Source organism: Choloepus didactylus, chromosome X (assembly GCF_015220235.1).
Source record: "Choloepus didactylus isolate mChoDid1 chromosome X, mChoDid1.pri, whole genome shotgun sequence".
Classification (NCBI taxonomy): Eukaryota; Metazoa; Chordata; class Mammalia; order Pilosa; family Megalonychidae; genus Choloepus; species Choloepus didactylus.
This window is the reverse complement of record NC_051334.1, coordinates 132,751,476-132,778,708: the sequence shown is the minus strand read 5'-3', so window position 1 is coordinate 132,778,708 and position 27,233 is coordinate 132,751,476. Positions and strand designations below refer to the sequence as shown.

The window sequence follows — 27,233 nt, the reverse complement described above, 5'->3', positions numbered from 1 at the left end:
TAGACTCTTGGGGCTACCGAAACCGAGTCTTTCTATGTTAGTAGGAGGGAGAGAACGAGGGAACCGGCTTTCGCCAGAGGTCCCAGACCCCGCGGTTCAATTGTTTCAAAGTTCCCCGCCTACTGGCCCCTCCTCCCTTCTGCGCCCCCCCCCCCCCCGCCCCAAGGTCCAGGCAGACTCCCGCCCTTCTTTCCCCGCCCTCTACTCCGCCTCCCTCCCAAGTCCACCCTCACCCCCTGCTCCTGGGCGGTCCTAGCCGCTCACCGCAAGAAGAAAAGACACCCATTCGCCCCCCTCCTCTACCTCCCATCCTTTGCCCGGGAGCTGCCTTCATAGCTGTCACGCCCCTTCCTTCCGAGGAGCTTTCTGGCTGCCCAAGCTGGTAGACCCCCTGAATTATTCCTCTATCTCCGCTCTCTTTCGTCTCCTTTTTCCCTAGTTCTACCCCCACCCCCACTTCGAGTCTGTGTCGCCTCCGACCATCCACCCTTCGGCCCGGTATCCTGTCTGTCCACTGCCACCAAGGAACTCAGGAACAGAGCAGCGAGAAGGGGAGCATCCGGGAGTTGGGGCTCCCCCCACCCCGCCCCTGCACATCCTCGGCAGCCGGTCAAGGATCAAAGCCACCTGAGTGAGCTGAGAACCTTCACCTTGTCTTCGTTGCCTTCAGGGGTAGGAGTGTGGTTACTTTTCACGGGGAACTGGGGTAGGAATCCGTGGTGGCATAAACTTGGTCGTGCCCTCGGAGTGAGTGAGTTGACCTAGATGCGTGTGGCGATGCCCGTGCTTTCTACTTTTCTTTGCAGTTGGCCGTGAGTTTTCCGGGTTGTGTTGCAAGTTAAATAGCTTAAAGAGTGTGTGTTCCTTTCGGGTCCTCCTTTGGTGAGGAGATGCTGGTTGATGGCACTTTAATTCCTTGCCTCCTGGGGTCCTTGTCAGTCTCTTGGTAATTAATCACTCAAAGAACTAAAGACCGGGTATCTACATTTAGTCCAGCACTAATGTCTGCGCTTAACTCGGGTCACTAGATGTGGTTTTCCTGGGACCTAGGGTAAGTTTGGGGTCTCACATTCCCCTTTTCCAGCGTGCCATAAATGTTGAATTCTTAAGGCCTGGGAGTAATCTACCACGCTACACTCCTTTTGGTGTACCTATGCATGTGCGTAGGAGCGTAGGGTGGCGTAGGTAGCCCCTTATCTATTTTATAAGGTCCAAAGATGTTAGTAACTACTTTTGCAGGACCATGCAGTAGCCTTGAGGGCCCCAAACTAGGGCCACTGTGCATTGGTGCCTCAACAGCAAAATGGGCTTCATCAATATATGAAAATGAAGATAAGGAAAAGTGGGTGGGAAAGTGACAGTCTTTGTGGACCGTTAGCAGTTCCTGATAAATTATCGCCAATAATGATATAATGATAATTTGCAGCAAGGGAGTAGATGCAATTAAATGTGTGAGGAAAGGGAAAGTTAGTGAAAAACAGCATTTCCAATCTCTTTTATGTATTTTAAAAAGAATTTTTCAACAACTCAGGGAATTTGGGTTAGTTCCCCTCCCACCTCACTTTCCCGGAGAAGACTGAAAGTTGGGAAGCAGTTTTAAAACTTTTATGAATTTAACCCTTTTCTTACATTCAGAAAGGAAGATAATTAGTCACCATAATCTTCAATGATGGAGAGCTAAGGGTATTTAAGTCTCCTTGAGCTAGGCTTTGTGACAAGTTTTTTCTCATGCCAGCCTTTGTGAAGCCTTCTCAGATCTCTCAGCACCCTTTTATAGTAGCTATGAATAGTTTGAAATACCATTTTGGACATGGGATACAACTTTACCAATCTCCCATCTATTACCAATTGGGCAAGTGTAGCAAGCTTGTGAGAATGGTAGTGTTCAAAGACCTATTATGAGATGTCCCTGATCCATTACTTATTTGTAAACAAATTACATATATTTTTAAATAATTTCTTTGCTTGATTTTAATGGTGGAAAAGAAAGCAGGGAAGAAGAGAAGGAACATTATAAGGTGACAATTTTAAAGGATATCATGTTTCATATCAGCTGGGAGGGAAGAGAGCTGGCAAGACTAAACTATATTTTATAACTGGCCTGGGACATTTTCATAGCCAGGTGGTTGTAGAGTAGTTGCATCTATTTACAGATGATAACTCAGGTTCCAGCTATTCTGTATGGGTTTATCCAGTGTCGTTTACAGACACTTTCTGGCACTACATCATGCTTCATTTTAAGATGCTTCTCTCTTTGGAAAAGTTTGTGGCTCTGTAAAGTTGAAAGTGCATTTTCTAACTTCATAGTTTAGATATGAAGTAAACTCTGACCACACTTCTGTATATAATAACTTTTACGTGAAAGTTGTGAGTCTGTTTACCTATTTAAAAGACTTGAGAAAGGCAAATTTTTTATTCATGTGTAATACTGTTTTGGATTTGGAAATTAAAATCATATTTCTGGTTTATGAAGTAGTATAAGACTAGTGAATAACCTAGGAGTTTTGTGGAGCTGCTTTTTCTAGAGTTGAGTAAAGAATAAATCAGACTCTTTCTAGAATGCTTTGAGCACAGTCTAATCAGAAGGCAGAGGGATGGATGCTATGACCTTGAGGTCCCTTTGAGTTCCAGAATTCTAAGTGGGTACATCTGCTTCTGTGCCTCTCATAAGAACCCTCTCCAAGGGGTGTCTTTGTAATTAAGCAGTCCTTCTTACCCTTCCCCCTTTCTTCCTTTGATCCAGTTTTATAAGGCCTTTTTCTTCCCATCTGGAGACAAGAGGAGTTTCTCACACTCTCCTACTCCCCTCTTGAGGTTTTTTTTTTCCTTTCCCCCCAAAATGTTCCCTGAAGTTCTCAGGATGGTTAGAAGTTATTTTGTTTTGTTTGGGAAGCGATTGCCAATGAGGAGGAGTAGAGGATATATTCCCTCTTGGGAAATGCTTGCAGCCAGGTAGCCTCCTCCATGGAGACTGAGCATTTTGAATGTGTGAGAACAGTCTATTCTTAGGGAGTATCTGGAAGAAGTTGTCCTCTGCACCCATTAAGCCTAGCTTAAACCCTCTGAAAGGGGTGTAGAGAGGTGTGATTGTGGCTGAGCCTTTTCAGATGGTAAATGGACAAATCTGTTATTACATCACCTCTTTCCCCCATGGATTCAGTGGGTTTGGAGAGCTGTTTGACACTAAACCAATTTGTTTAGAATTGTGCTCCACTGATGTTCTGTCTCTGGGAATTTTTGTTGGGAGTTTACTATGATGTGCTGTCTTCAGTCTTACTTACTTCTTCATTCCTTGCTGTCTTTTGTGGACTTTGGTCCAAAATCTAAGGTTCCACTCCCAAGTCAAAGGTTAAAATTTGATCCCAGGAACTAAGGGGGCATTAAACAGGCTGGCCATACTGCATTACTTTCCTCCATGGTGGGTTTCTGACCCCTTTTAACGTAGGGAGATCACCTTCTCCACGTACAACACACAGAGTCTGGACTGAAAAAAAAAAAGAAGAAAATGAAAGAAAAAAAATAGATGGTCATTTGCTTTATAAAAGAATCCACAGCAGGTTTCTTTGAAAGAACAGGCTTTAGTTAATGCCTTTAACTTATGACTTGATATGTAAAAAAATCAGCCTTCTCAGGAACTTATTTATTGCATAAAAGAAGGCATTCAAATTTTGTTGAAATGCTTGAATTTAGTGAAGACATAATTTTGCCTTTGAAAATTTTTTGGTATATCTAATAGAGTTAGAAGATGGTTAGTATCAATTTCTGGAAATAAATCAGACTTCACATATTTTGAAGAAGTCTAAGGATGGGACTACCCCTTTTTGGTAAAAGATTTTACTTCCAACAGTTGATTTATTTGACTAATCCAAGGATCCAGAAAATTGTTTCCAATAAACAATGGTAACTGATGCTATTTTAAATCTAATAATCTACAATAAGTTCTCCTAGTGAGTCTATCAGTGAGAGGGGTCTGGATTCTAGGCTCAACTGTAACTGTAACGTTACTGTAACTGTAATGTAGGGTGTTCTCCCTACGTTAAAAGGGGTCAGAAACCCACCATGGAGGAAAGTAATGCAGTATGGCCAGCCTGTTTAATGCCCCCTTAGTTCCTGGGATCAACTGAGTTATTAACTCAGTTTAATAACTTTGGCAAGTTTCTTCCCCTGCAAATTGTGGGGGTCGGACAGGGTGATTTTTTGTGTGTGACTTGCTTTTTTATGCATATAATCCATCCAGAGTATACAATCAATGGCTCACAGCGTCATCATATAGCTTGTACTCATCACTACAATCAATTTCCAAACATTTTCATTACTCCCCCCAAAATAAAAATATAAAATAAAAAGAACACCCAAAGCATCCAATACCCCTCATCCCCCCATTATTTATACTTTTCTGCCTTTATTTTATTACTCTTCTGCCCATACACTGGCTAAAGGGAGTGTCAGTCACAAGGTTTTCACAATACATGGTCATACCATATAAGCTATATAGTTACATGATCACTTTCTAGAATCAAGGATACTGGATTGCACTTCAGTAGATTCAGATATTCCCTTCTAACTATTTTAATAACTAAAAACGGATATGTATATAACGCATAAGAGTTACCTCCAGAATGACCTCTCGACTCCATTTGAAATCTCTCAGCCACTGAAACTTTGTTTCAATTTTCTTCCCCCTTTTGGTCCAGAAGGCTTCCTCAATCCCACGATGCTGGATCCAGACTCATCCCCAGGAGTAACATTTCACATTGCCAGGGAGATTGACACCCCTGGGAATCATGGACAGGGTGATTTTGAGAGCCAGTTCTTACGAGTTTATTGTTCTCTTCTGAGGCCTAGATGTTGCGTGTGAATGTGAATGATTCCTACTAGAATGAGGTGCAACATTTGATAGAAATACAATTAGGTAGTCATCTGGATGTAAAAAGAAGAGCCTGTAAGGGATAGCAATATGAATATGTCGTGTTTTATAATTTAACAACATATCCAACTTAAAAGCTAAGATGCTTCCCAAAGCATCATCAAGAATCCCATCATCCTAATAATACTTTCATTTTTCCTAGTTCCTTTCAAGTCTTTGTTCCTGTAATTACATGAATTTGACACAGTTATGGTCATAGGAAGAGAAAATGTTGCTTTTAAATAGGAGCCCACCTAAGACTTACCTTTGTAGACTTATATGGAGAAATGAAGTCAGAACCTGATTGGGTATGCATGAAGAATCGCATACATTTTTTTCTTGAACATTAAGAGAGACTAACAGATTTAATAAGTAATCCCTAAACACTTTCTGTGATTTAGGGGTTATTTATGTTTCTAGCAAAGCTATTTCTACCTTGATCTCCTGTTATCGCTCCCCCATTTTTAAAGCACAAACAAGAGGATTCACTGTATAACTTTGTCTAAATCATTGGCAGTGATTCTTAAATCACTGTATCATGTCATCCCATCAAGAGAGTACAAACTTAGGTAGTCTATGAAATTTGTAGTATGAGAAAGAGGAAGCATGAAAGCACAAGCATGTTTGTTTTATGGCTTTGAAAATAATGAATATGTTTAAATTAGACTTAAAAATAGCAAGGAAACTAAATATTTTAAGCAATTAAATAAATGCTATGTAGGTGCAGCAGAATAACGCACACCTAATGTGTTCTTCCTTTGAGGTCTTGTAGTGAAGATTCAGTTACATGGTCCTCTAGTTATTCTAATTGTTCTTTGTTAACCAAGGTATGGTATACATGTGATCTCCAACTTTTTATGTACTCATTCCTGGAAACCAGTAGCTCATTGTAAATTAGATTAAGTTGCTCTAACCAGAATAGAAAAGTGAAGAATGGTCTTTTAATACTCAGAAAAAGTACCAAATTAAACACAGGAACAATAATTTGTAATATGTATTTATGGAGAAAATGCAGACTATAAGTTTGCTAATATTTCCTAAGGCAATTCTTGAAAATCCAGTGTTTTTTTTTTAAACTCTGTAGACCTGTCTTGACATTTGTAAAGTCACTTTCACTATTACCTCAACTCCCTGAAACATACATGAAACAGCTGTGGGATTTAAAGCCAGAATCTAGGTTTCTATGCCCAGTTCCTCTCTGCCTTGCCATATGACCAAGAGTAAATGAATTAGCTGTTTTGAATTTCAGTTACCCTTCTGGGAAGCAATAATATTAATAGTTCACAGAGGTGTTTAAGTATGCTTCATATTGGGCACATGCTTTGAGGTCACTGAATGAAAATTGCTTGATGGCAAAACAGTGAGCAGGTTTTCACTTTTAATGAGCTTTGTTCTCTTATAACATACAATATCCTCTGTTGCCCCATTGTCTTATTGACTATAACAAGATTGTCCCAACATTCATATTATTGATCCTCTCAGATTTCTTTAATTAAACATTTTCATACTATGTGGCAAATTGGGGTTCAAATAGGAGGACTCTAGCATCTGCAGGGTAAATGAAAAATAGCTTCAAAAAGAGACATTAGTTGGAATATGCCATAGGAATTAGCTATTTCCTCAAAGCCCCTCCAGAAGACCAGAAGATTAAAAATAGTAAAGCAGATTTCTGTGTGTGTGTGTGTGTGTGTGTGTGTGTGTTTTAAGGGGAGAAAGTTTTGAGTAATATTTGCTTGTGACACATACTGATGATAGCCAGTAACTGAAACCCAGCCATTGTAGTGTTTTATACCCAGCTGGTTTTTATTAATGATAGAATATTTATGCTCACTATACAATACATGGCTCATTTCCATGTGTATCTTAGAATGTAAATATCCCCCAAAGCAACATTAAGATAACATTAAATACAAATGTGCCCAAGCTAGAAAGAGTAGATTTGGGGGTCTCTTTTATTCTTATAGGTGTTATGTAAAATCACAATAACCACACCCCAACCTTAGACATTTATGCTGATCTTTTTCCCCCTTTATATATCACATAACACACTTCACATTATGATCCTTTTGATATGGACAAATGATCTGCCATAAACATCCCCCCCTTCATAATGCAGATGAAACTGATGTATATATTTTTTAAGAGCATATTTTCCCTGCATATGCTTCTCATTATCTGAGAGGCCTGGAGTCAATCAGTAAAGGAGCAGAGAAACCACATAATTGAAAGGAGAATGACGGTGGTGCATACTTGGAATATTTGTGGGAAGGGGATTGCTGACATCAGAAAATGGAGTGGCCTGAGTGTTAGCAGCATTGAGGAGAAATGAGCTTTTGTGTTTCTATGTATTGAGAATTATTTTTAAGTGGATAAAAATATGGGTCAGGTTTGAAATCCTTTTATGAAGTTGCCCTGGAAACTTTGATGAAGGTTGTTATAGAATAGTTCGATTAAAACCTTCCACATTAGGAAGCTAATTAGTATATCACTTACTCATTTTGGTTGTTTTCAAAGGGCATGGGTTTGCACTGCATTAGTGATATTATTTCCATCTTAGCAAACTAAGATAAAAATCGCAGATGGGGAAAATTATTTAGATTGCCTGTTTTGAAGAAATCTAATTTCCTCTTTATTACATTTAAGTTTTCAGTCCAGATTTTTGTTTCATTCATTTTATATACAGTGATCACATTTTAGTTTAGTAGCCAGTTTTACTTTCTGGATCTTGGGCTGTAAACCAAAGCTGATTAATTTGAGTTTCTCGTATGAATTGGAGAAATACAATGAATTACAAGAAACCCTTTCATTAAGGTAACATTTTTTTTTCTTTTACAATTAGTTTCTTTTTGCTCTGTGTGTGTGTTTGGGGGAGGGGAATTCTTTTAAAGCAAACATTTTTTGGAGTTAAGAAAGTTTTGATGACCCTCTTTATCCTCCTAGAAAATCTGTCTGCCTCAGGCTGTCAGTGAGCCTCCCATTAAGGGAATATGATGAATTTTTGACCTGGTATTTTTTTGTGACTAGGCTAAGCGGTTATGGTGTGAGTTATGTGGTTATGGTGTGAACAGGAGTACAGGATTCCTAGCACATTCTTTCTTCTGTACTTAGTTTTTTTAGGGGGATGAGTACTTGCTCCTGAGGTTTTAGGCCATTCTCAATAGAGTAAATTCTCTGTAGCTAAAGATGGAATGTGGATGTGCTGTAGCCCCCCCCTTGTCCCCATATCTCATAGGTTACAGTCACTCTGTACATATATTCCATAATGTCATGCCTGTGACATATGCTAACACTAATTTCTGAGAGTGAGAAAGTTGGCTGGGTTATATGAGTTGTTTAACCAATTTAACCCTAGCCCTTTCTGGGAACACAGGGTCTAGGTTTAGTTTTGCAGTGGCAACTCAGTCAAGACAGGTTCCTGGTGCTTGCAAGTCAGCAGGAGGAGGAGGGGCTTCCTTCTGCCTTTTGGGAGTGACTCAGGCCCTTTGGTATGAAGATATGAAACATTGGCTTCTGTCCATGCACCTGCTGGATGCCACACCTGCAGTCAGCACCTGAGCCCCACTCAGACACAAAACCTAGACTGAATGCAGATGGGGCTCTCTTCAAAAGGGGTACAGTAAAGCAAGAAGCTCCTGCTTTATGATCATGGAGCACCACTGGGAATTTCATTTAGCCATTCCATTGTTAGCATAGGGAAACATCTTAGTATTTTCTTCTAGGTGCAGTGCACTCTCTTGCTCAAGATACAGTTGGAGTGCCAAGGGGGTTTGCTTTCCCAATGAATTCCTCTTGTGAACTATCCTCTTAAAAACTGGCTAGTCAAATCTGTAGAGGATAGTGTCTAGTAACCAAGCACAGGACAGGAATTCACAAGGCTGGTTTCTGTTCCTGATGGTACCAACTGAGCAACAGTGAAACCTTAAACAAAGTAGTTATTGATAGGCATCTGCTCTGGATTTGAGCGTCTCCAATTTTAATATGGGATTAATCACATCTGCCTTTATTTCCTCACAGAGCTGCTGAGAAGGACAAATAAGATAATAGAAGTGAAAGCACTTTTGTCTCCTTAGAAGAAAGGCTGAGCAACTAAAGGTAACATTATTATTGTTATTGTTAGTCCATGTCTTTCATTCATTCTCTTATCCTGCTGTTGCTGCTACCCATAGATTTTGGGAAGTGGTTATTCACTTAATATGCATTTATTAAGCACACCTTATGTATCAGTTAGTGCTTTAGGTGTTGGAGTGGATATGATTAAAAATCATATACCCAGCCCATGACCTGTAAGAGCTCACAGTCTAGCAACCTCCATTCCTGGCTCAACCCACTGCAGTGATTTCTGCCTAGGCACTTAGAAGCTTAAAAGGCAAGAATTAACTTCTTTTTCTCTCTCTGCATTTCAGAAGGGGACTTCTGTCCCTGGAGCAGTGTATTCCAAGGTCTAGATTGAAGGTACATGGCTATGGGGTAAATAAAGGAATTTATCGCTTACCTACACATTTGCCAAGAGCTTGCCCCTTGAATGATCACTTTTCTCAGGGATCCATCCTTGGCCTCTTCCTTGGTTCTGTGGTCTTCCTACTCTGTGTGATCCTACCCACTCCTAAGCTGTCATCATTATGCTAACTCCCAGATGTACATCTCAACCTATCTTTGAGTCTTCCTTTCCCTTTTCCCCAACATCAAGTTGGTCACCAAATTCCATGTCTTCTACTCAACTCATAGGTCTTTTTCTCTGAGAAACTCTTCTCAGCTGGCCCAGAGTTTTTCTTTTTTTTAAATTCAGTTTTTTTTGAGATTTATTCACATACCATACAATCATCCAAAGTGTACAATCAGCCATTCACAGTACCATCATATAGTTGTGCATTCATCACCACAATCTATTTTTTGAACATTTTCCTTGTTTCAGAAAAAGCGAAAATAAGAATAAAAAAAAAGTAAAAAAGAACACCCAAATCATCCCCCCCATTGTATTCTTCATTTAGTTTTTTGTCCCCATTTTTATACTAATCTGTCCATACACTGGATAATGGGAGTGTGATCCACAAGGTTTTCACAATCACACTCTCACCCCTTGTAATCTACGTTGTTATACAATCGTCTTCAAGAGTCAAGGCTCCTGAATTGGAGTTTGGTAGTTTCAGGTATTTACTTCTAGCTATTCTAATATATTAAAACCTAAAAAGTGTTATCTATATAGTGCATAAGAATGTCCAACAGAGTGACCTCTCGACTCCATTTGGAATCTTTCAGCCACTGAAACTTTATTCTGTTTCATTTTGCATCCCCCTTTTGGTCAAGAAGATGTTCTGAATCCCACGATGCTGGGGTCCAGATGCATCCCTGGGGAGTCATATCCTGCATTGCCAGGGAGATTTACACCCCTGGGTGTCAGATCCCACATAGGGGGGAGGGCAGTGAGTTCACCTGCCAAGTTGGCTTAGCTAGAGAGACAGTGGCCCAGAGTTTTTGCAGAGCCTTCTGTATTGCCAGAGCTATGTTTATACCTCTGTTTTCCCATTGGATTGTAGGTATATGTCTGCTTCTTCTGCTTGACTGGGAGCTCACTGAGGACTGGAGTCTGTTTTATTTGTTCATTTTTCCATCCCTAGTGCCTAGCATGGTATCTGGCTTGAGTAAGTGCTCAATAAATATTGGTAGAAAATACAGCGAGTAAATGCTGTAATAGAGATGTCCAGTAGGAACACAGAGAGGGGGAAATTAATTTTTCATATTGAGCAGGGATGAAGACAGGGGGAGATGGAGAAGGACTAGGGAAAAACCTTCAAGGAGAAGATAGAAGAAGATCTGCCCTCTTCAGGGAGTTCTGGCTAAGAAGCCAAGGAATGAGATACCTGTTGTTTCTGTTCCTGCTAAGCTGGGGACATCCCTGGCCTATTGCTTCCCCTGAGTTAGGACAAGATGACCTTTATGGTCAGGTCTGCAAATAAACCTCTGTCTATAACACATTGACCATTTAAGACAGTTGCTGCTTAGTCATATAATGTTAAACAGGGCTGACTTTAAATGTGCCACATTAACTGTCGCTGAAAATAGAGGTACATACACAGGCACACTGGTTATGGTATGCTTAATTCTATATGGCACTGTACCCTTTAAAATATATTGAAGAGAGTTATTTGCTACTAGCAAATTTAATTAATTCTCACAATGTAGCAGGTTGGGTCACTAGAACTGAATATCTTAAAGCTGACTGTCAGATCTTTCCAAGGGCAAAAATGAAACGTGATATAATCCATTACAGTCATGAACCTGTTCTAACCCACCTGATGCTTTTACTAATTAGCTTCTTGGCTGGGTGGCAGTTTGGGGCAAGTGCATGCAAGCTGGATTCACAGGGGAGCCCACATTCCACTCTGCCATTTCGCAAGCCACCGGGATACTATGCTGCTTCTCTTGGCTTCTTTTCCTCCCAGGATCCCTGTTCTGTCCTGGTGGAGAAATGAGAGCAGGAGAACTTTTCATTAAATGAGGGAAAGATTTCATGGGGCTTTGGTGTTTTTCTAGTTTTTTATTTAGTGAGTTGTCTAAAAACATTCATACTCTTTGACCCATTAATTTCACTTCTGGGATTCTATCATTAGGAAACAATCCAGGATATTGAAAAAGGCTAAATCACAAAGATGTTTTTATAACATTATTTCATCTAGCACAAAACGGGAAGCAATTTAAATGTCTTAGTAATTGGAGAATGAGTAAATGAATCTTGATACACTCATTTAATGGATTATTGCACAGCCATTACAATGTTTGTTTTAAAGTCTGTGTAACAACATGGAAAAAAATGCTTATGATAAAGTGGAATTTAGGATCCAAAACTTATGTACATTAATATTTCATTGCTTTGTAAAAACAGAAATACATATAGAAAAAAAGATGGGGATATTATAAAATGCTAATCATGTTTGGGTTGAGATGAGTGATTTTTACCCCTTTATTATAAATATTTGTGTGCTTTGCTTATGTTACTTGTAAAATAAAGCATAAATAAAAATAAAAGTGGTAAGCTATCAGAGGCAGGAGATAGGTAAGGCAGGCACCTTCTAGGCATATTCATAAACTTTTCTCATTTTCTTCTTAAAATGATTTTTTGGGTCCCTTATAGTATGTCTTAGGAAATAAGGCATGGGATGTGGTAGCATAATCTAGTCTTCCCTTGGAAGGAGTGTGTGTGTGTGTGTATGTGTGTGGGTGCAGGTGTGTGCAGGTGGGCAGGGGAGTAGAGAGGGGGTGGGAAAAGGATTCTCATTGCTGCCCAATAGTTCACTGCTTATGTAGACTAAATTAGAGTTGATCACCTTTGTTGCCCATTAACGTTTTCACATTTATTGTTTAAGAGCACACAAATGTAAAACTGGGTTCAAAAATGACTAAGCCTTTAAGAGTTACTATCTCAGAAACAGATAACTTACACTGATTCCCTGTAAGATGTGGGAACACCAAGGCCTTGCTGTGGTCTTTAAAATAATTTTCTAATCTGATCTAGATAGAGATAGAGATAGGGAGCAAAGATTTGGGACCAACTGAAAGCCTTTCCTTTAGCCAGTTAAGTAAAAGCAAATGACAAGCTGGTATGATGCTGACAAAACAGGGGTGTGGAAACACTGATCAGTGGAGATGCATGTTACTCTCTAACCCACCTGTATATCTTGGCCTAATGTGGAGAGATTTTCCAAGGACCTTCTGCCATACTTCTAAACAAACACTTTCCTTTTACCTCTGAACTTGCCCTCCTGCTGTTAACATTTTACTTCCAATGGAGCTGGAAAATTTGTGGTAACATTAAGCCAGGTCTACAGTCTAATAAAACCAAGGTCAATTCAATTTTAATAAATACTTAGTAAGCATCTTCTATATAAAAGCTAATAGTGCTAGATATGTTCTAATTGAAGGACTATTGCCCTGGGAGTTATAAAACCTGCATTCCGGTCCTGACTCTGACCCTTTTTAGGCCCTAGTATCCTCGTCTATAAAATGAGCATCTTAGACTACTGGATCATCTCCTAGAAATCTTTCTAGTTCTGGCCTTCAGGGATCTAAGAACTCCTAGCACAGAAGTCTGAGTTGCAAACACAGGTTAGAAAAAAACAACATGTCAAAAAATTGCCACAGTTTTCTAGAGAAAGGCTACTTTGAAATAATAATAATAGCAACATTTATTGAACCCTTACTATGTGCCAGGCTCTATATTTAGCACTTTATATGGATTACCTCCCTTAATCTTTATAATAGCTCTGTGAAGTATGAGCACCATTATCCCAATTTTTCAGATGATGAAAGCGAAACTTGGGGAGATCAAAACACATGATCAGTTAGTAAGGTGAAGCAGTAAGCTAAGATTCAGGATTGAATTTGGGCAGTCTGACTCTAGGCCCAGGCTCTTAACCTTGTTACTTACACTGCCTATCCATAACCTATTGAAAGTTTAGGGATAACCTGCAAAAAGACTATTGTTTATTACCTCCCAAAGGAAGCTAATTAGTATCCTGGGTTTAAAGACCGTTGGGTTGGGAAAGTTTTCTCTAGGATAGTCCCAGCCACAGTATGGAGTAGACTGAGAGGACATGAGAGAATTCTGTGTGGCCCATGTGCCTCTTGCCCTGTATGAGAAGTTGTGTTTGTGTATGTTTTATGCACAAATACTTGCACATAGTTATAGGGAAAAGTTTGAATTAGCTCCTTTCCATTTAGCTGGGAGTAAAATTATGTGAAACAAGTTGATCAAGATTTAGCAGAGAAACAGGTTTCTTAGACTTTAGATACTTCATCATGGTGGGTAGAGTGAGGGGTGAGGGCAAAAGATCTTACAGGACTATTTTAAAATTTATTTGAAGGGTGGGAATTTGTTCCTCCCTGACCACCTTGTAATGTTGGTTTTCTGGGACTTGGCCTGGGAAAAATCTAGGCTTAACTTTACATGTTTTAGTTGAACCTCCCAGGTATACTAGGGTTGGACAACGACTGCCAATGGAGCAAGAATTTAGCTTAGCCTTGCTGCCCTGTTGTCATTACAAAAGAGTTGAATATATAAATTCAAATTGCATTTTTTAAGAGAGAAGCACCAATATCTTTTCTTCCCCTATCAAATATCCTTAAGGTTATTTTATTGATTGAAAATTATGTCAGAACCCTGGTAGTTGCGTGTTTAAAGCTGTGTGGCAATTAAAGGTTACCGAGTTCATACCATTTTAGTTCTTGTCCATGAGACAGGGAATCTTTTCTTTGCTTTCTCTATCAAATAAATGGAATAGTGTTTTCCTCCATAAGTGACTCTTGACACATAGATGAACATCAGTTCTTTAAGAAAAATTGGTAAACTGAAGAGGAATCTGCAAAGCTTTTTCCTTAGTCTGATTTCTTTTCCGTTTTTAAACAGGAACAAAAGGGGTGGGGGAGGTGGAACAATGATCTGTGTCTGGTTGGCATAAAGAGATTTGGGTTTTGAAAAGGATATGGAGAGGAGATGACAAAATTAAGGGAAGAGAGTAAGACTTTGGACAAGTGAAGTAGCCTCAGTATGGAGCTGGGTGTCAGGAGAAAGCCAGTCAAAATCTATATGAAGAATCTAAATGGTACTGGGCAAGAACTGTGTGGTGGTTTCTCTCCAGGGACTAGAGTTTAAAAGCCTTGGGCTGTTTTCTGCATGTTTCAGTGGAAAAAAAAAGAAGAAAAATATGTTTTCTTTAGAACTGGACAATAGAAACACAGTGGTTATTTACCATAGCTCTGTTAACAGTTCAGCTTTGATTCCAATTAGAAACTGTTTCTTTGCATTGAAATTAGAGGAGACAACCTAAAATAATTACCTTGCAGACTGGAGACAATTTCACTTCTGATCGTGACAATGCATTGGGCCAAAACAAGATGGAAAGACAAATTTTGTGTTTGTTGTCTTAATATCTGTTCAATTTATTTTTGGCAACATTGCAAGTAAATAATGTTAAATTAATTCCTGTGTGGTTTTCTGGATTTTTTAAAAACTTGGATGTTTTGGACATGCCCTGAAAATACAGAGATCTTTGTGTGCTTCCTTTGCATTGCCTTACTGCTCAAATGGAGTCTCTGGTGTGGAGTAAAGCCTTTCCTTTAAGTAATATGGGTGAGTCATGGCTGATGGCCAGGACAGGCAATAAGAATGTGGTTCATGTGCATCACACTTAAACACAAACTCCTCAGTTTCTGACGATTTTGTTTGGATCTGTTCAGGGTCTTCAGGGAGCTAATGAAATGAGGACTCTTGATGGATATCTTTTGGGCACTGACATCTAGTTTCTATTCTGAGTCTAGTAGCTTTCTTTTACTGAGATACTGGAGCAGTGGAAGTGCTGACAAGGCAAATCAATGCATCGTCCACTTGCAGAGGGTTGTTGCCATGTACTGAGAAAGGCAATCATCTTTCCTACTCCAGTAAGAATGGAGGGTCCACCAATCAGACTGTAAGCTCTGTGAGGGCAGGAAATATGTTTTTGGTGTTTTTTGTATCCTTCATTGCGTCTAGCTTGAGACTGGAAAAATGTCTGGAAGAGCCAATATGCAATAAGCACTTAATGACTTGATTGAGAAGTCTTTTTTTTTTTCTTCTCTCAATCTAAGGCTGAGACAATTATATCAGGAGCTTTACTGTGTGTTCCTTTTTTGACCAAAAGCTGACCTTATGATGACTTCCTTCCCTTCTAGGATGTGGGGCAGTAAGCCTCACTGCCCTGCCCTGCTAATGATAGCAATTTAAAAGTTGCACCCTAAAGGTGACAGTGGTTATAGCTTTTGTTATCATCCTCCATGCCAACTCAGAATGGAAGCAATGGCTTTCTAGGGCTGTGAAGCTAAAACAGAGCAATATGTTCCAGTCTCAGATCTGAACATTTCTATCACCTGGAGACTGGCATGACCTCCTGAACAAAGCTGCTGGACAGTGAGGTTTCCTTCTTGCTCTAGAGGAGGTGGATTCTGCACATGGGAAGACAAGTCATCACTTGGAAGAACTGATTTGGTTAACTGCTGGCCACTGGTGGCAAAATAGAAACGACGTTTTTTTTTCTCCCTCCCTGTCCTTCCTGAACATTTCAGAGTGACCAGTGGTTGGACTCTGGACGGCGCTTAACCTGAACCTGAGTGTTAGGGGAGAGGGAATCTGCCGTTGCGGTTTCTGGAGCTACTCATAAGAAAGAATTTCCTATCCTGATCAAGGCTTTAAGCCTAAAAGAAAGCAGAAATAGGTATGGACCACTGTTGTGTGTGCATGTGTGTGCATGTGTGCGCACATGCAGATGTGTGTGCAGGGTGGGGTGGGCATGGAATGGGAGGGGGTGGTTTACTCTTTGGGATCTGGGCAGCTCAATATCTGGATTTCCCTGCCTTGCAGAAGGGGTTTGTAGATAATTTTGTTTTAACCACACATCTTCTTGTCTCTGTTTTTGAGAGAGGAAAACTAGTTTGGTCATAATCTCTCCAGTTTCAGGAACCAAAAGAAATTTATATGTCATATTTGTCAGCCTTTCAGAAAACCCAATTTAACAATTCAAATACAGGAGTCCCAGGGAGGGAGAGAAAGGGACTCCTTTGGTCTGCGTTTTCCAAAAGAATATCGTGAATGGGATTTAAAAAGGGCCTTTGGAAGGTTGACTGAGGGGTCAAACTGCTCAATAGAGAAATTGGAAACCAGGTAACAGTAATCATGCAAGAAGTGAGAAAGGAGGGAAGATGACCTACTGCCATCTCCCATACACATATTCTGAGTCACACCTTGCAAGACTAAAGGAAAGGGGTCATGTTTCCAGATAGATTGGAGGCTGCTCAACATAATAGAAATAGTGTAATGGAAGGCATGTTTCCTGAGTTCTCATCCAGGAAACTGAGGCTGGTTACATTGATGTTTAATATGACTTTTGTGTGACATCATGACCATTCTCCAAGAACACGTAAGATACTTAAAGTGAAAGTTTCATTATTTAACATTAGCATTTAATTACAATGTTTAGCTTAGAAGATTCTGTCCAATTATTTTATTAGTCTCTAATGAGTTTGTGTGCACTCTATAGTGCCAAAAGACAGTATGGGACAGATGTCACCCACTACTCATTTTTCACATGGTAAAAGAGATGCTAAGAAAAGGGTGATCAATTGTTTAAGCTTCACTGTAAAACAAAGTATTAGAATTTGATTCTTGAGTTGTCTTACTTACTAAAGATACCTGTTTCACTCAATCCATATTACTTCCTTAAGAAGAAATGGTGTGTGGAGAAATGGTATGGTAATCATGCCCTTCCAAAAGGATGACCTTTTTATTTTTCAGTTTCTGAATGTTGTCAGAGGTACATTTCAAATGAAAGAGGACTTCCCCTTTATATTCCTCCTACACAACAAAAAAATTCTTAATGACTATTCTTGGATGGCTAGAAGTCCTTATCTTATTAAGCCCTTGGCAAGAAGAATCCAAAATGGACAATACAAAAACAATTTTTTATAAAACTACATATTTCAGAGTTTCATGATCAGAGAGGACTATTTATATCAAGGCAGGGATCATTTTTACCTAGTTTAAGATAAGGCCTTTTAACCTTTTATTTATTTTAGTCCTCATTTATCATTTATAGCTCCCTTTATATTCCGAACTGCTTTACAAATCCATTCTATGGGGTAACTTTTCCCTACTGTCAACCTTCACCTCCACAGCCAAGTAAGTTGGATTTTTAATTAAAGAAATAGTACTACAGAGAGATAATGCCTGTGAGGACCTAGGAAATTTGCTCTCTCTGATCACCCTGTCCAAGGTTTCCTAGCCTTCTTAACAGTTAAGATTGAATATTTAATGCATGCTAAAAGTGAAAGAGCAAACACAGAGCTCTTATACCTCCTAGTTCCTCATTATATCAATGATAGAGGCAGGAATCAGGAGTCACCAACAATTAATCTATTCTAGAATCAATTTTCTACTTTGTTTCTGCAATGGAGTCCTCACCTCCCAAATACCCATTTTCTTCCTCTTTAGAGGACTGATTTATCCATCAACTAGGTGTTAAGCTTCCTGTTTCCCCTTCCCAGGTCAAGGGCAGCCCAGGTGTCCAATTTCTCTCTCTCTTCACAAGGCACCACCAGCAATAGAGATGAGAAATTCCGAAGAACAGCAAAGCGGAGGAGCCACAGTATTGCAGCGTTTGCTACAAGAGCAGCTTCGCTATGGCAATCCTAATGAGAATCGCAACCTGCTTGCCATACACCAGCAAGCCACAGGGAATTCCCCACTTTTCCCCAGCTGCAGTGGAAACCCAGGCCCTCAGAATGATGCGTTGAGTCCCCAAGACCACCACCAACAGCTTGTGGCTCATGCTGCTCGACAAGAACCCCAAGGTCAGGAAATACAGTCAGAAAATATCATCATGGAGAAGCAGCTTTCCCCTAGAATGCAGAACAATGAAGAACTACCAACCTATGAAGAAGCCAAGGTCCAGTCCCAGTATTTTCGGGGCCAACAGCATGCTAGTGTTGGAGCTGCCTTCTACGTCACTGGAGTCACCAACCAGAAGATGAGGACCGAGGGACGTCCATCAGTTCAGAGGCTCAATCCTGGAAAGATGCACCAGGATGAAGGACTCAGAGACCTTAAACAAGGGCATGTCCGCTCCTTGAGTGAACGACTAATGCAGATGTCACTGGCCACCAGCGGAGTTAAGGCCCATCCACCTGTTACCAGCACTCCCCTCTCCCCACCACAACACAATGACCTCTACAAGAATCCAACAAGTTCCAGTGAATTCTACAAGGCCCAAGGGCCACCTCCCAATCAGCATAGCCTGAAGGGCATGAAACACCGAGGCCCCCCACCAGAGTATCCCTTCAAGGCCATGCCACCCCAGTCTGTAGTGTGCAAGCCCCAAGAGCCAGGGCACTTCTATAGTGAGCATCGTCTGAACCAGCCAGGGAGAACAGAGGGGCAACTGATGAGGTATCAGCATCCCCCTGAGTATGGAGCAGCCAGGTAAGAGAGATCCCTTTCTGTCATTTCCAGACCTCCTCCCCAACCAGCTGCTTCTGCTGCGTGTTGGGAATCTTAAGGGAAGGAATGTGGAGGTGTTTGGTATAACAAACTCTGCAATGCATGGCTGGCTCTTGGTTTAGTAAATTAGCTGCCAAACTGAATTTCTAGCCACTTCATCCCTAATTAGCACTGTCTTAACATTCCCTTGACTTTGTAGCTTGAGCTTGGCCTTGACTGCCTAGTGGATGAATAGGAGGACAGGTCTTGATTTTAGCTGGTATTCCCTGTCCTGTTTCCAAGGATATTGAAAGATGGTCAGTGTTCCATCTCTTTGAAGTTATTGAGTTATTAAGCCTTTCCTTAAGGAGCAGTAGAAAATTATCTTGGACTTGAATTAGTCTGGAACATCCTATCACATCCATTTATTCCCCTACATACAAATCTCATTGCTTATTTTTTTGTGTGAACAAATCTGTTTTCCATTAGCTGTAATTTTTTCAATTGGATTACTGTGATTTTTTCCATCACTACACAAACACCCAGATACCTCTATAGGAGGAACTATATATGTGTGTGTGTGTGTGCATGTGTGCGCGCGCACGCGCGCGCAGGTTCAGAAGGCTACTTGCCTTGTACCTCCTTGCAGTTCATGAACTCTGAACTACTTCATTTTTCTTCTGCTGAGAGTTTGTTATTTGAAGTTACAACTTTAAACTTCTAAGTCAAATCCACATCATATCATACAGAAGTTTTGGTCAGATGCTAAAATGTAGAAGGAAACATATTTGCATAACTCCTGTACCACTTGCCATTAATTCAGTAGGGCTGGTTTGTATATTCAGTTCTTCCTAAATATACCTCTTAATTATTAAGGGGACTCTTGTCCCATTGCTATATTAACCATAACTTATGAGTTTTTTCATCATTACCATTGCTAGTATTGGGGCCATATCTCCAATCAATAGTATTTCAGGATGTGAAGTGGGGATGGAGATTGAAACTATGGGCAACAATGATGGCAATTAGTTATGATATTCCTCCCCTGTTACCATGGGTAATTATGAGTAGCCATAAGGTTTGAAGTCCCTGGACCTAGACTGGCCTTTATCCATGGGCAGCCCATAGACTAGCCTTGTGAACTCTTTGATGTATATTTGCCTCCTATTCCCTCCTAATTCATTTGGGAAAGAACCACTTGACTTGAAGTTCATTGGGTGACTCAGGAGAGAAGGCAGCCAGGGGTGGAGTAGGGTGAAGGTAAGAGAATACACCTGACATTTCCTCTTATTTATTTTTCCCTCCCTCCAGGTCCTGTGTTTTTAGCCAGAGGCAAATAACTTTGGGCTCCACTGCCATTTTTGCTAGTTTAGGACTTTTTTTTCCTTAACGCAGGATGATTTTCTAACCCTTTTCAACCTCCTCTTTGCAGGTTTCAAAGGGCAGGAGCCTAAGTTCTGATTCGTAGCTTAGAACAGGAAATGCGTTAACAGGGCCATTCAGGTTCAGACAAGAACCCGATTCCCATCTGCCCGCTGAAACGGAAGACCCAGGGAGGGGTTGGTCTGTTCCCATGATTAGCTTGGTGGAAACCCATTCAAGCAAGCAAAATGTCAATGAAGCTGGGGTTTTTGTTTTGTTTTCCCTATCAGCATGGAAGAGTCTGTGGGACTCCCTCCTGTATGTGGATGGACTCTTGCCTTGTGGGAGGGAAGTGTGTTGGCTGGGGTGTAGAGCAGAATCCCAAGCCCGGTTCAGTACATGGCCCGCCTTCCCAGGAAAGCTATTTTCAGAACTCATTCAACAGTATTGTTTGTGATCTGAAATGACTCCCACAGTGTTTGTAACTTGATGGAAAAGCTCTTTGATTTGCCTAAATAAATAATGAGCCTAAAAAAGGATTTTTCTTTCTTCCCATACTGATTAAACTGCCAGAGAAATTTAGCTGCATATATTTTACAGGAATATATTTTAAATTTCTCCTTCCTTTTAAGTTATCTGTGGATCTGTCTCTTTCTATCCCTCAAAGGTAGCAGAGTCCATGCTGAACACCTTCTCTTTAGCAGTATTTTATTTTAGTTTTTATACTTCATTTATCAGCAAATTAAAAATTCAAACAAAACAAAAGAAAGGAATAAGAAAAACAAATACCCTAAAACTACATTGCTTCCAGCATATTCCTACCATTCCCCAAGAAAATTAACAATCCATAGTCATTGCTGAGCATTCCCATATCATTATGATTACTCTCAATATCTTATCTGTTCTTGTTAGATTATTGTCCCCCCTTCAGTAGTTGCTATCTATCTCTAGGTCCCCTACATGCAGTATTTTAATATACAGGCTTGCTTTAAAGTTTGTTTCTCTATGAAAGAGGGGCAGGATGCTTGATATGGTTGGTGAATAAGCAAATTTCAAAAGATCCCAGTCAGAGGATGCTCTGTGTGAAGTTTGGGTCTGAATCAGGCAAATTCTGTCTGTAAAATTTTTGCAGGACCCTGGGTAAGGAGGTGGCTGGCACCTATTGACAAACTTCTGGCAAGGGAAGGCAGTTGAACTGCTTTCCAGAAGTGTACTGTTTTTAGGTGGTAACACTTTTCTTTTCCTTTGTTTCCTTTAACTAGTTAGCTGTACAGTTTCTGTGTACCTTTCCAAATAACTGTGACAAGCATCAAACAATTAGAAGACTAAATTCTTAGTTATTAATCCACAAATTACAGATCAGGGTGCAAAGAAAGCCCTTTGTACAAACTGCTGTTAAAAAACCTTTGTGTAGTGGAATGCTGGAGATTGGCTGTTAAAATGAACAAATTGTTATAAACAATCCTTTTATTACTTCATCTTCCCTATGCCCTCCTCCCCACTTAAAAATAAAGATCCTGAATGCCCAAAACTCTGGATGGAAACAAGGTCAAGCCATCTGAAGAATTTAAAATTTTCTGAGTCTTTTGTACCTCTGAGTGCTGAGCCTTTTCTGCACCCTGAGTTTATAAATTTATCAGCTGCTTTTAAAAATTAAATCATTTCTGTTTATAAAGCAACCACCTCCTTTCAGTTTTTGAAATCATGCCCAGGTCTGAGGTTTCTTGAAATCTTTGTTTAGTGGAATCTAAGGGTGACCTAACTCTAGTTCAGAGCAGAGCTGGTTGTGTAAGAAAAACAATTAGGAATTTGCAGCCCTTTCCAGGATTCACAGGATTCATTATAGTGCTTAGGAGAGGAACCATTTCTGTGGTGAGAATAAATCGGGTTCCAGGCACCTGCTCTGGTGTGAGTGGCACATGTGCAGGCTTAAACAAGTGTAGGTCAGGAGAGTGTGTGTGTGCACGCACGCACGCACACACATACATATTTGGGGAGGGTGAGGACTCCCAGTCAGCCTGGTGGCAGGGTGGAAGATGCTGTGTCAGCTAGAGGGATCGGCTTTTACTTTCCCTTTGTGTCCTCACAGGCTGCCTCCCGGAGGGAGTGTCCCAGGCCTTTGGAGAGGGAGGACACCGATTTTAGCCATGGGCCTCAGTCCTGCATGTGTGTGTGCTATCTGTCCTTTTCTGCAGAGCACAAGGGACCAGGTAGTCTTAGGAAGAGCAGGATGAAAGGAGGTAAGGGGCAGGGAGGCAGTTCAGGGGCCTTCCATGATATCGTGGGATTCTATTGTCTGCAGGCGGCTGGTTGTTCATGGTTAATGTTTCAGTGGGGAGAGATTCAGGCTGCTCCTTGGTGTAGTGGAAGGTCCTGGGTAGTTTGTAGCTCGCACAGTTGGGCTGCTGCCGCTTTTATTATTACTGTCATTGCTGTGACTGTTAATATTGCTACTTAATCTTGAATATGTTTTGGTCCCCTGATATCCCCAGTAGCTCTCCCCCACCCCTGCATTCCTCTCTCCCCACTTCTCAGGGAGAACTTCACATGAGTGTTAATACTGTCCTGCTTTTTTGCAGTGGGCGAATGCTGGAGCCCAGATGGAGTTCCTTTGCTGGAGGGTTTCCTCTCCTTTTGCAACCACCCAAGCCTTGCTTGATGTTTGCAAACCTCTGCCCAGTGACAGACTGCCTTGGTTTTCCCAACATCACGGTGCACTGAGATCTGCTTCCTTTTCTAGCCTAGGAACCTCAATGGACAGCTGCCTTTATCTCCCTTATCTCTAGGCAGAGCCCAGAGTCATGGCCGGGGTCATCATCCTGGGTTTATCCCATCCAGAGACTTTGTGGTCGCCTCCTTCCCGAGGACCCTGGGAAGCCTGTCTAGGGCATGGAGGGGCCTTTCAGCCTCCAGGCAAGTGGGAGGTCAATGGCCCAGGCTGTTTGAGAGAACCCCGTGTTCCTTGATGGGGCCCAGGGGGACTAGAAGGAGGAAGCCCAGTTCTGAACTGAACGTTCAGTATTTAAAAGAGAATGCCTCCCAGGCCTTGGGCTTCCAAATCCTGGGAGTAAGGATGAAGGATAATGTGGTGATTCCTTCCCTTACATTTTGAGAGCTGGAAAAGACATTGGAAAATAAGAAATTTAAGCACCTCTTATCTATACTAGAGATCCAAAAGCCCCAACAACTCCTGGGACATTCTCTCCCTCTCTCCCTCTCTCTCTCTCTCTCTCTCTCTCTCTCTCTCTCTCTCTGTGTATATATATATATATATATATAACATTTTTTATTGTGAAATATAACATACATACAGAACAGTGATAACTTTCAAAGTACGATTTAACAAGTGGTTAGAGAGCAAATTTCAAAGAATTTTATGGGTTACAGTTCCACAATTTCAGTTATTTCCTTATTGTGAAATATATATTCAGAAAGGTGCTAACTTTCAAAGTACGATTTAACAAGTAGTTACATAGGTAATTTCAAAGAGTGTTATGGGTTACAGTTCCACAGTTTCAGTTATGGGACATTGTATTTTAACCCTTGGGATATGTATAAATTATAATAGCACTTATTCAATGATGAGAGAGAGCACATAGTCGATAGTCGATTTTACCTATGAGGAAACTGAAGATGCACAGTATGAAAAACAGGCAAAGACTATTCACCAAATATATTTGAAAAACACCCCCAGGCTTTTGATTAGATAAGTGCTTTGAGCTCTTAGAAAGGTTATTTAGCAACTTTATGATTGTTATCATGAATGCCATGTAAATTCTTATGTGCACAAGTAATTTGCATGCCCTCTTCAATATTCAGCAAACATTTATATTGATGTATCCGAAATGGAAAGAATGGGGGTCACCAGAGGCATAAATTGAGCTGAGGTAGAGAACCTAAGGTTTGAGTTGGTTTGAGGGCTCTTGTGAATATCTGGGTAACTGAGTACCCATGAGCTTGTGTTTGTAGTGTTTTCTGTAGCTGTAAAAGTCCTTATACTGAGGATCTCTTCGAGGGAGAGATGAATGAACAATAATGATAACTGGAGTGTGTGTGCGAGGGATGTCGTTTAGTATATGGAATGCTAGTTAAAAGTCAATTGCTCCTGGTGATTTGTCCCTGTTCCACCATGAATTTTATGCACTTTTGTGTGAAAATTAAATGGATATCCCATAAGTAAAATCTCTATCAAGGTCTGGCTATCTTACTGGGAGACAGATAAGAGACTCTGTAATTCCTTTTGAGCTAAAAAATGAGAAGAGTCCAGTATTCCTGCAATTCATTTGTGACTTCAGGAATGAAACAGAGGCTTATGCAGATTAAGTAACTTGAGCAAGGTTATGTAGCTAGTAAGCAGTAGAACTGGGTCTCTAAACTCTGTTGGGTTCCAAATCCCATGCTCTTAGCCATCTGTCTTTCTTTGATTGAGAAATCATTATGCTAGACAATTATCCACTGGGGTTTGGGGGTATATGAGGTTAGTTGGGCATGGGTTGAGAGGAAAACAAACTTTTTGTCTTCGGTGTACACTAACAGATATTATTCTTGGTAATGGTGATGGTGGAAGTGATCCATCCACATACTCTAATTGTTTACCTTAATGGCTAATCATCCAGTATTAGGTACAAAAACGGTAGAACCACATTGAACAATGTACCAAAGTTCTCTTTCTGGAACTTTCTGTTGGCAGTGGCCTGGGGATATGAAAATCAATGCATTGGGGTGGTGGGAAAAGCATGAAAATGGGAATCAGGAAACAAACGTCTTACCCTGGCACTATCACTTACTCTGTAGTATTTGGCAGATCATGTCCACTCCCTGGCCCTCAGTTTCCTCCTCTGTCCAGGGATGGAATTTGACTAGATTATTTCTTTAAGACATTTCCAGCCCTTAAATTTTGTGATTCAGTACATTAAAAATAGTATGACAGTGTTGCCTATAACACCTTCCAAATCTTTGTATTATTACTCTGATGGATACCATTAAACCTTTTATAACTATAATCACCAATAATTATTTGGTGTCTCTAATGTATTAAGTATCTACCTGACATATCATCAAGTAACTTTTTGCAAATATGTGACCAAGGGGACTCTTCAGAGTTATCAAAGGGTGTTGCAGAGAGCAAGCTGAAGGGTGGTTTTGATAGTTGTTTGTTGCATCCTACTGGACAAATGGAATGTATTTTCTAAATTTAAATTTTTATGTGTGCTAAACCACATACAGAATGTCAGAAAAGATTTTGTTTAAAATAATGAGATGAAAATTACCTTGTGGACACATCATTTTTAAATGCTTACACTTTTAGCAGCAAGTATACAGGCATATGCCACTTAGATTTGCAGAGACCTCTAAAGACACTCCTATGGGATCACACCTCTGTCTATCAGGTAGAGTTACAGAAGGTGAGACATAGAAAGGACCATAGAGGCCTTTGCAGACATCACATAGTTTAACCCTACCTGTTCCTCATTTTGCAGGTGTCCTGGGTGCACTGGAAGCCTGCTCAGTTCACTTTCTTATGCTCTTCTCCTGTGGTACCTTAGTAGAGAACTTAACCTGAGGATGTCCTTCATGTTTTGCAGGCCAACACAGGACATCTCACTGCCATTGTCGGCCAGGAACTCTCAGCCTCACAGCCCTACTTCTTCCCTCACATCTGGGAGTTCCTTGCCCTTGCTGCAGTCTCCACCATCCACTAGGTTGTCTCCTGCCCAACACCCCTTGGTCCCAAACCAAGGAGACCACTCAGCTCACCTGCCTAGGCAACAGCAGCATTTCCTTCCCAATCACCAGGGAGATCATTACCGTCTCTCCCAACCTGGCCTGAGTCAGCAACAACAGCAACAACACCATCACCACCACCAACAACAACAGCAGCAGCAGCAACAGCCAGGAGAGGTCTATTCAGCTATGCCTAGAGCCCAGCAGTCATCTGCTGCTTATCAACAAATGCCAGCAGACCCTTTTGCCATTGTTTCCAGAGCCCAGCAGATGGTTGAGATCCTCTCAGATGAGAACCGTAACTTGTGGCAGGAGTTGGAAGGATGCTACGAGAAGGTGGCGAGATTGCAGAAGGTGAGGCCCCCATCTGGGAATATTAAAGTTTTTATATCTTATTTGTGGGACTTATTTAATATAGACATAAAAGTCTCCACACATGGGCATATCTCATTATTCTTATATCTGAAGGTTAGATATAGATCAAGCTTTGGAAGGGACCTTCTGCTTCTCTATCTAGAAGTAACGTTTTGCTTACGTGTGGGGGGAAAACACATTTTTACAGTTTCCCCAGATACCAAAAGCCTAAATGAAGCTTAATTGATTGATTTAAAATTCCAAAAGGCAGGGAGATTTCTTCATAAGGTCAAAAACACTGGGGATGCCTATGTAGGTGAAGGTTCTGCTGGCATTTTAAAGCTTTTCTCCAGATTATATTTTCCCAAATAATGAACTTGCATTTTAAATATAAAACTGTAGTTCCTAGAAAAATCTCGCCAGCTGAATTAAGTTAGATTCTGCCTTGCTTTGTTCTGGATATGGCTTAAAGTACTTTTCGTAGTGGGAGTTTTCAGAGAAACTCTTTTTCAACACCCTTTTCTTTCCTCATTTTGCTTTTGTCCTTCCGTTCAACTCAAATTCAATATCTGTTCTCTTTCTCTGGTGTGTGAGTTGGGGGTGGAGGTGGGGGTTCAGTAAAGGTTTAGCACCACAGCCGGGTGACAAGTGACAGCCCTAGGCTGAAAAAAGTAGAAAAAGGAGTGCGCTTCTTGCATTCACATTCTTCCCTGCTCCTGTCCTGTGTCCCATAGTTGGGACATTAGCTTTTGAGTTCCCCAAGCTAGGAACCTCAGTACTTGTCTTCCAATGGCTGTTGGTGAATAGGGTTATGCCTTTGGCAGGCTCTTTGCAGCTTTTGTCATTGTGGAGCTCATGTGGTTTGATCTCCCTCACCTAGAGGTGAGGGTG

At 40.7% G+C, this 27,233-nt stretch overlaps 1 protein-coding gene across 3 annotated transcripts in view; it reads left to right on the top strand.

The window, feature by feature from the left end:
* The first annotated feature begins 270 nt into the window (after positions 1-270).
* AMOT (angiomotin) overlaps positions 271-27,233 on the top strand; it is an 82,957-nt gene continuing 55,994 nt past the window's right edge. Inside the window, exons 1-5 of one of the 3 annotated variants that reach the window (XM_037821466.1) lie at positions 271-631; positions 8,921-8,998; positions 15,998-16,146; positions 17,972-18,905; positions 25,850-26,342. In XM_037821466.1, coding sequence (XP_037677394.1) covers positions 18,034-18,905; positions 25,850-26,342 — 1,365 coding nt within the window. In that variant the 5' untranslated portion in view covers positions 271-631; positions 8,921-8,998; positions 15,998-16,146; positions 17,972-18,033. Of the gene's footprint in view, positions 673-8,920; positions 8,999-15,997; positions 16,147-17,971; positions 18,906-22,492; positions 22,505-25,849; positions 26,343-27,233 lie in introns of those variants that run through there. The other 2 variants (XM_037821465.1, XM_037821467.1) reach the window with 2 other exon arrangements.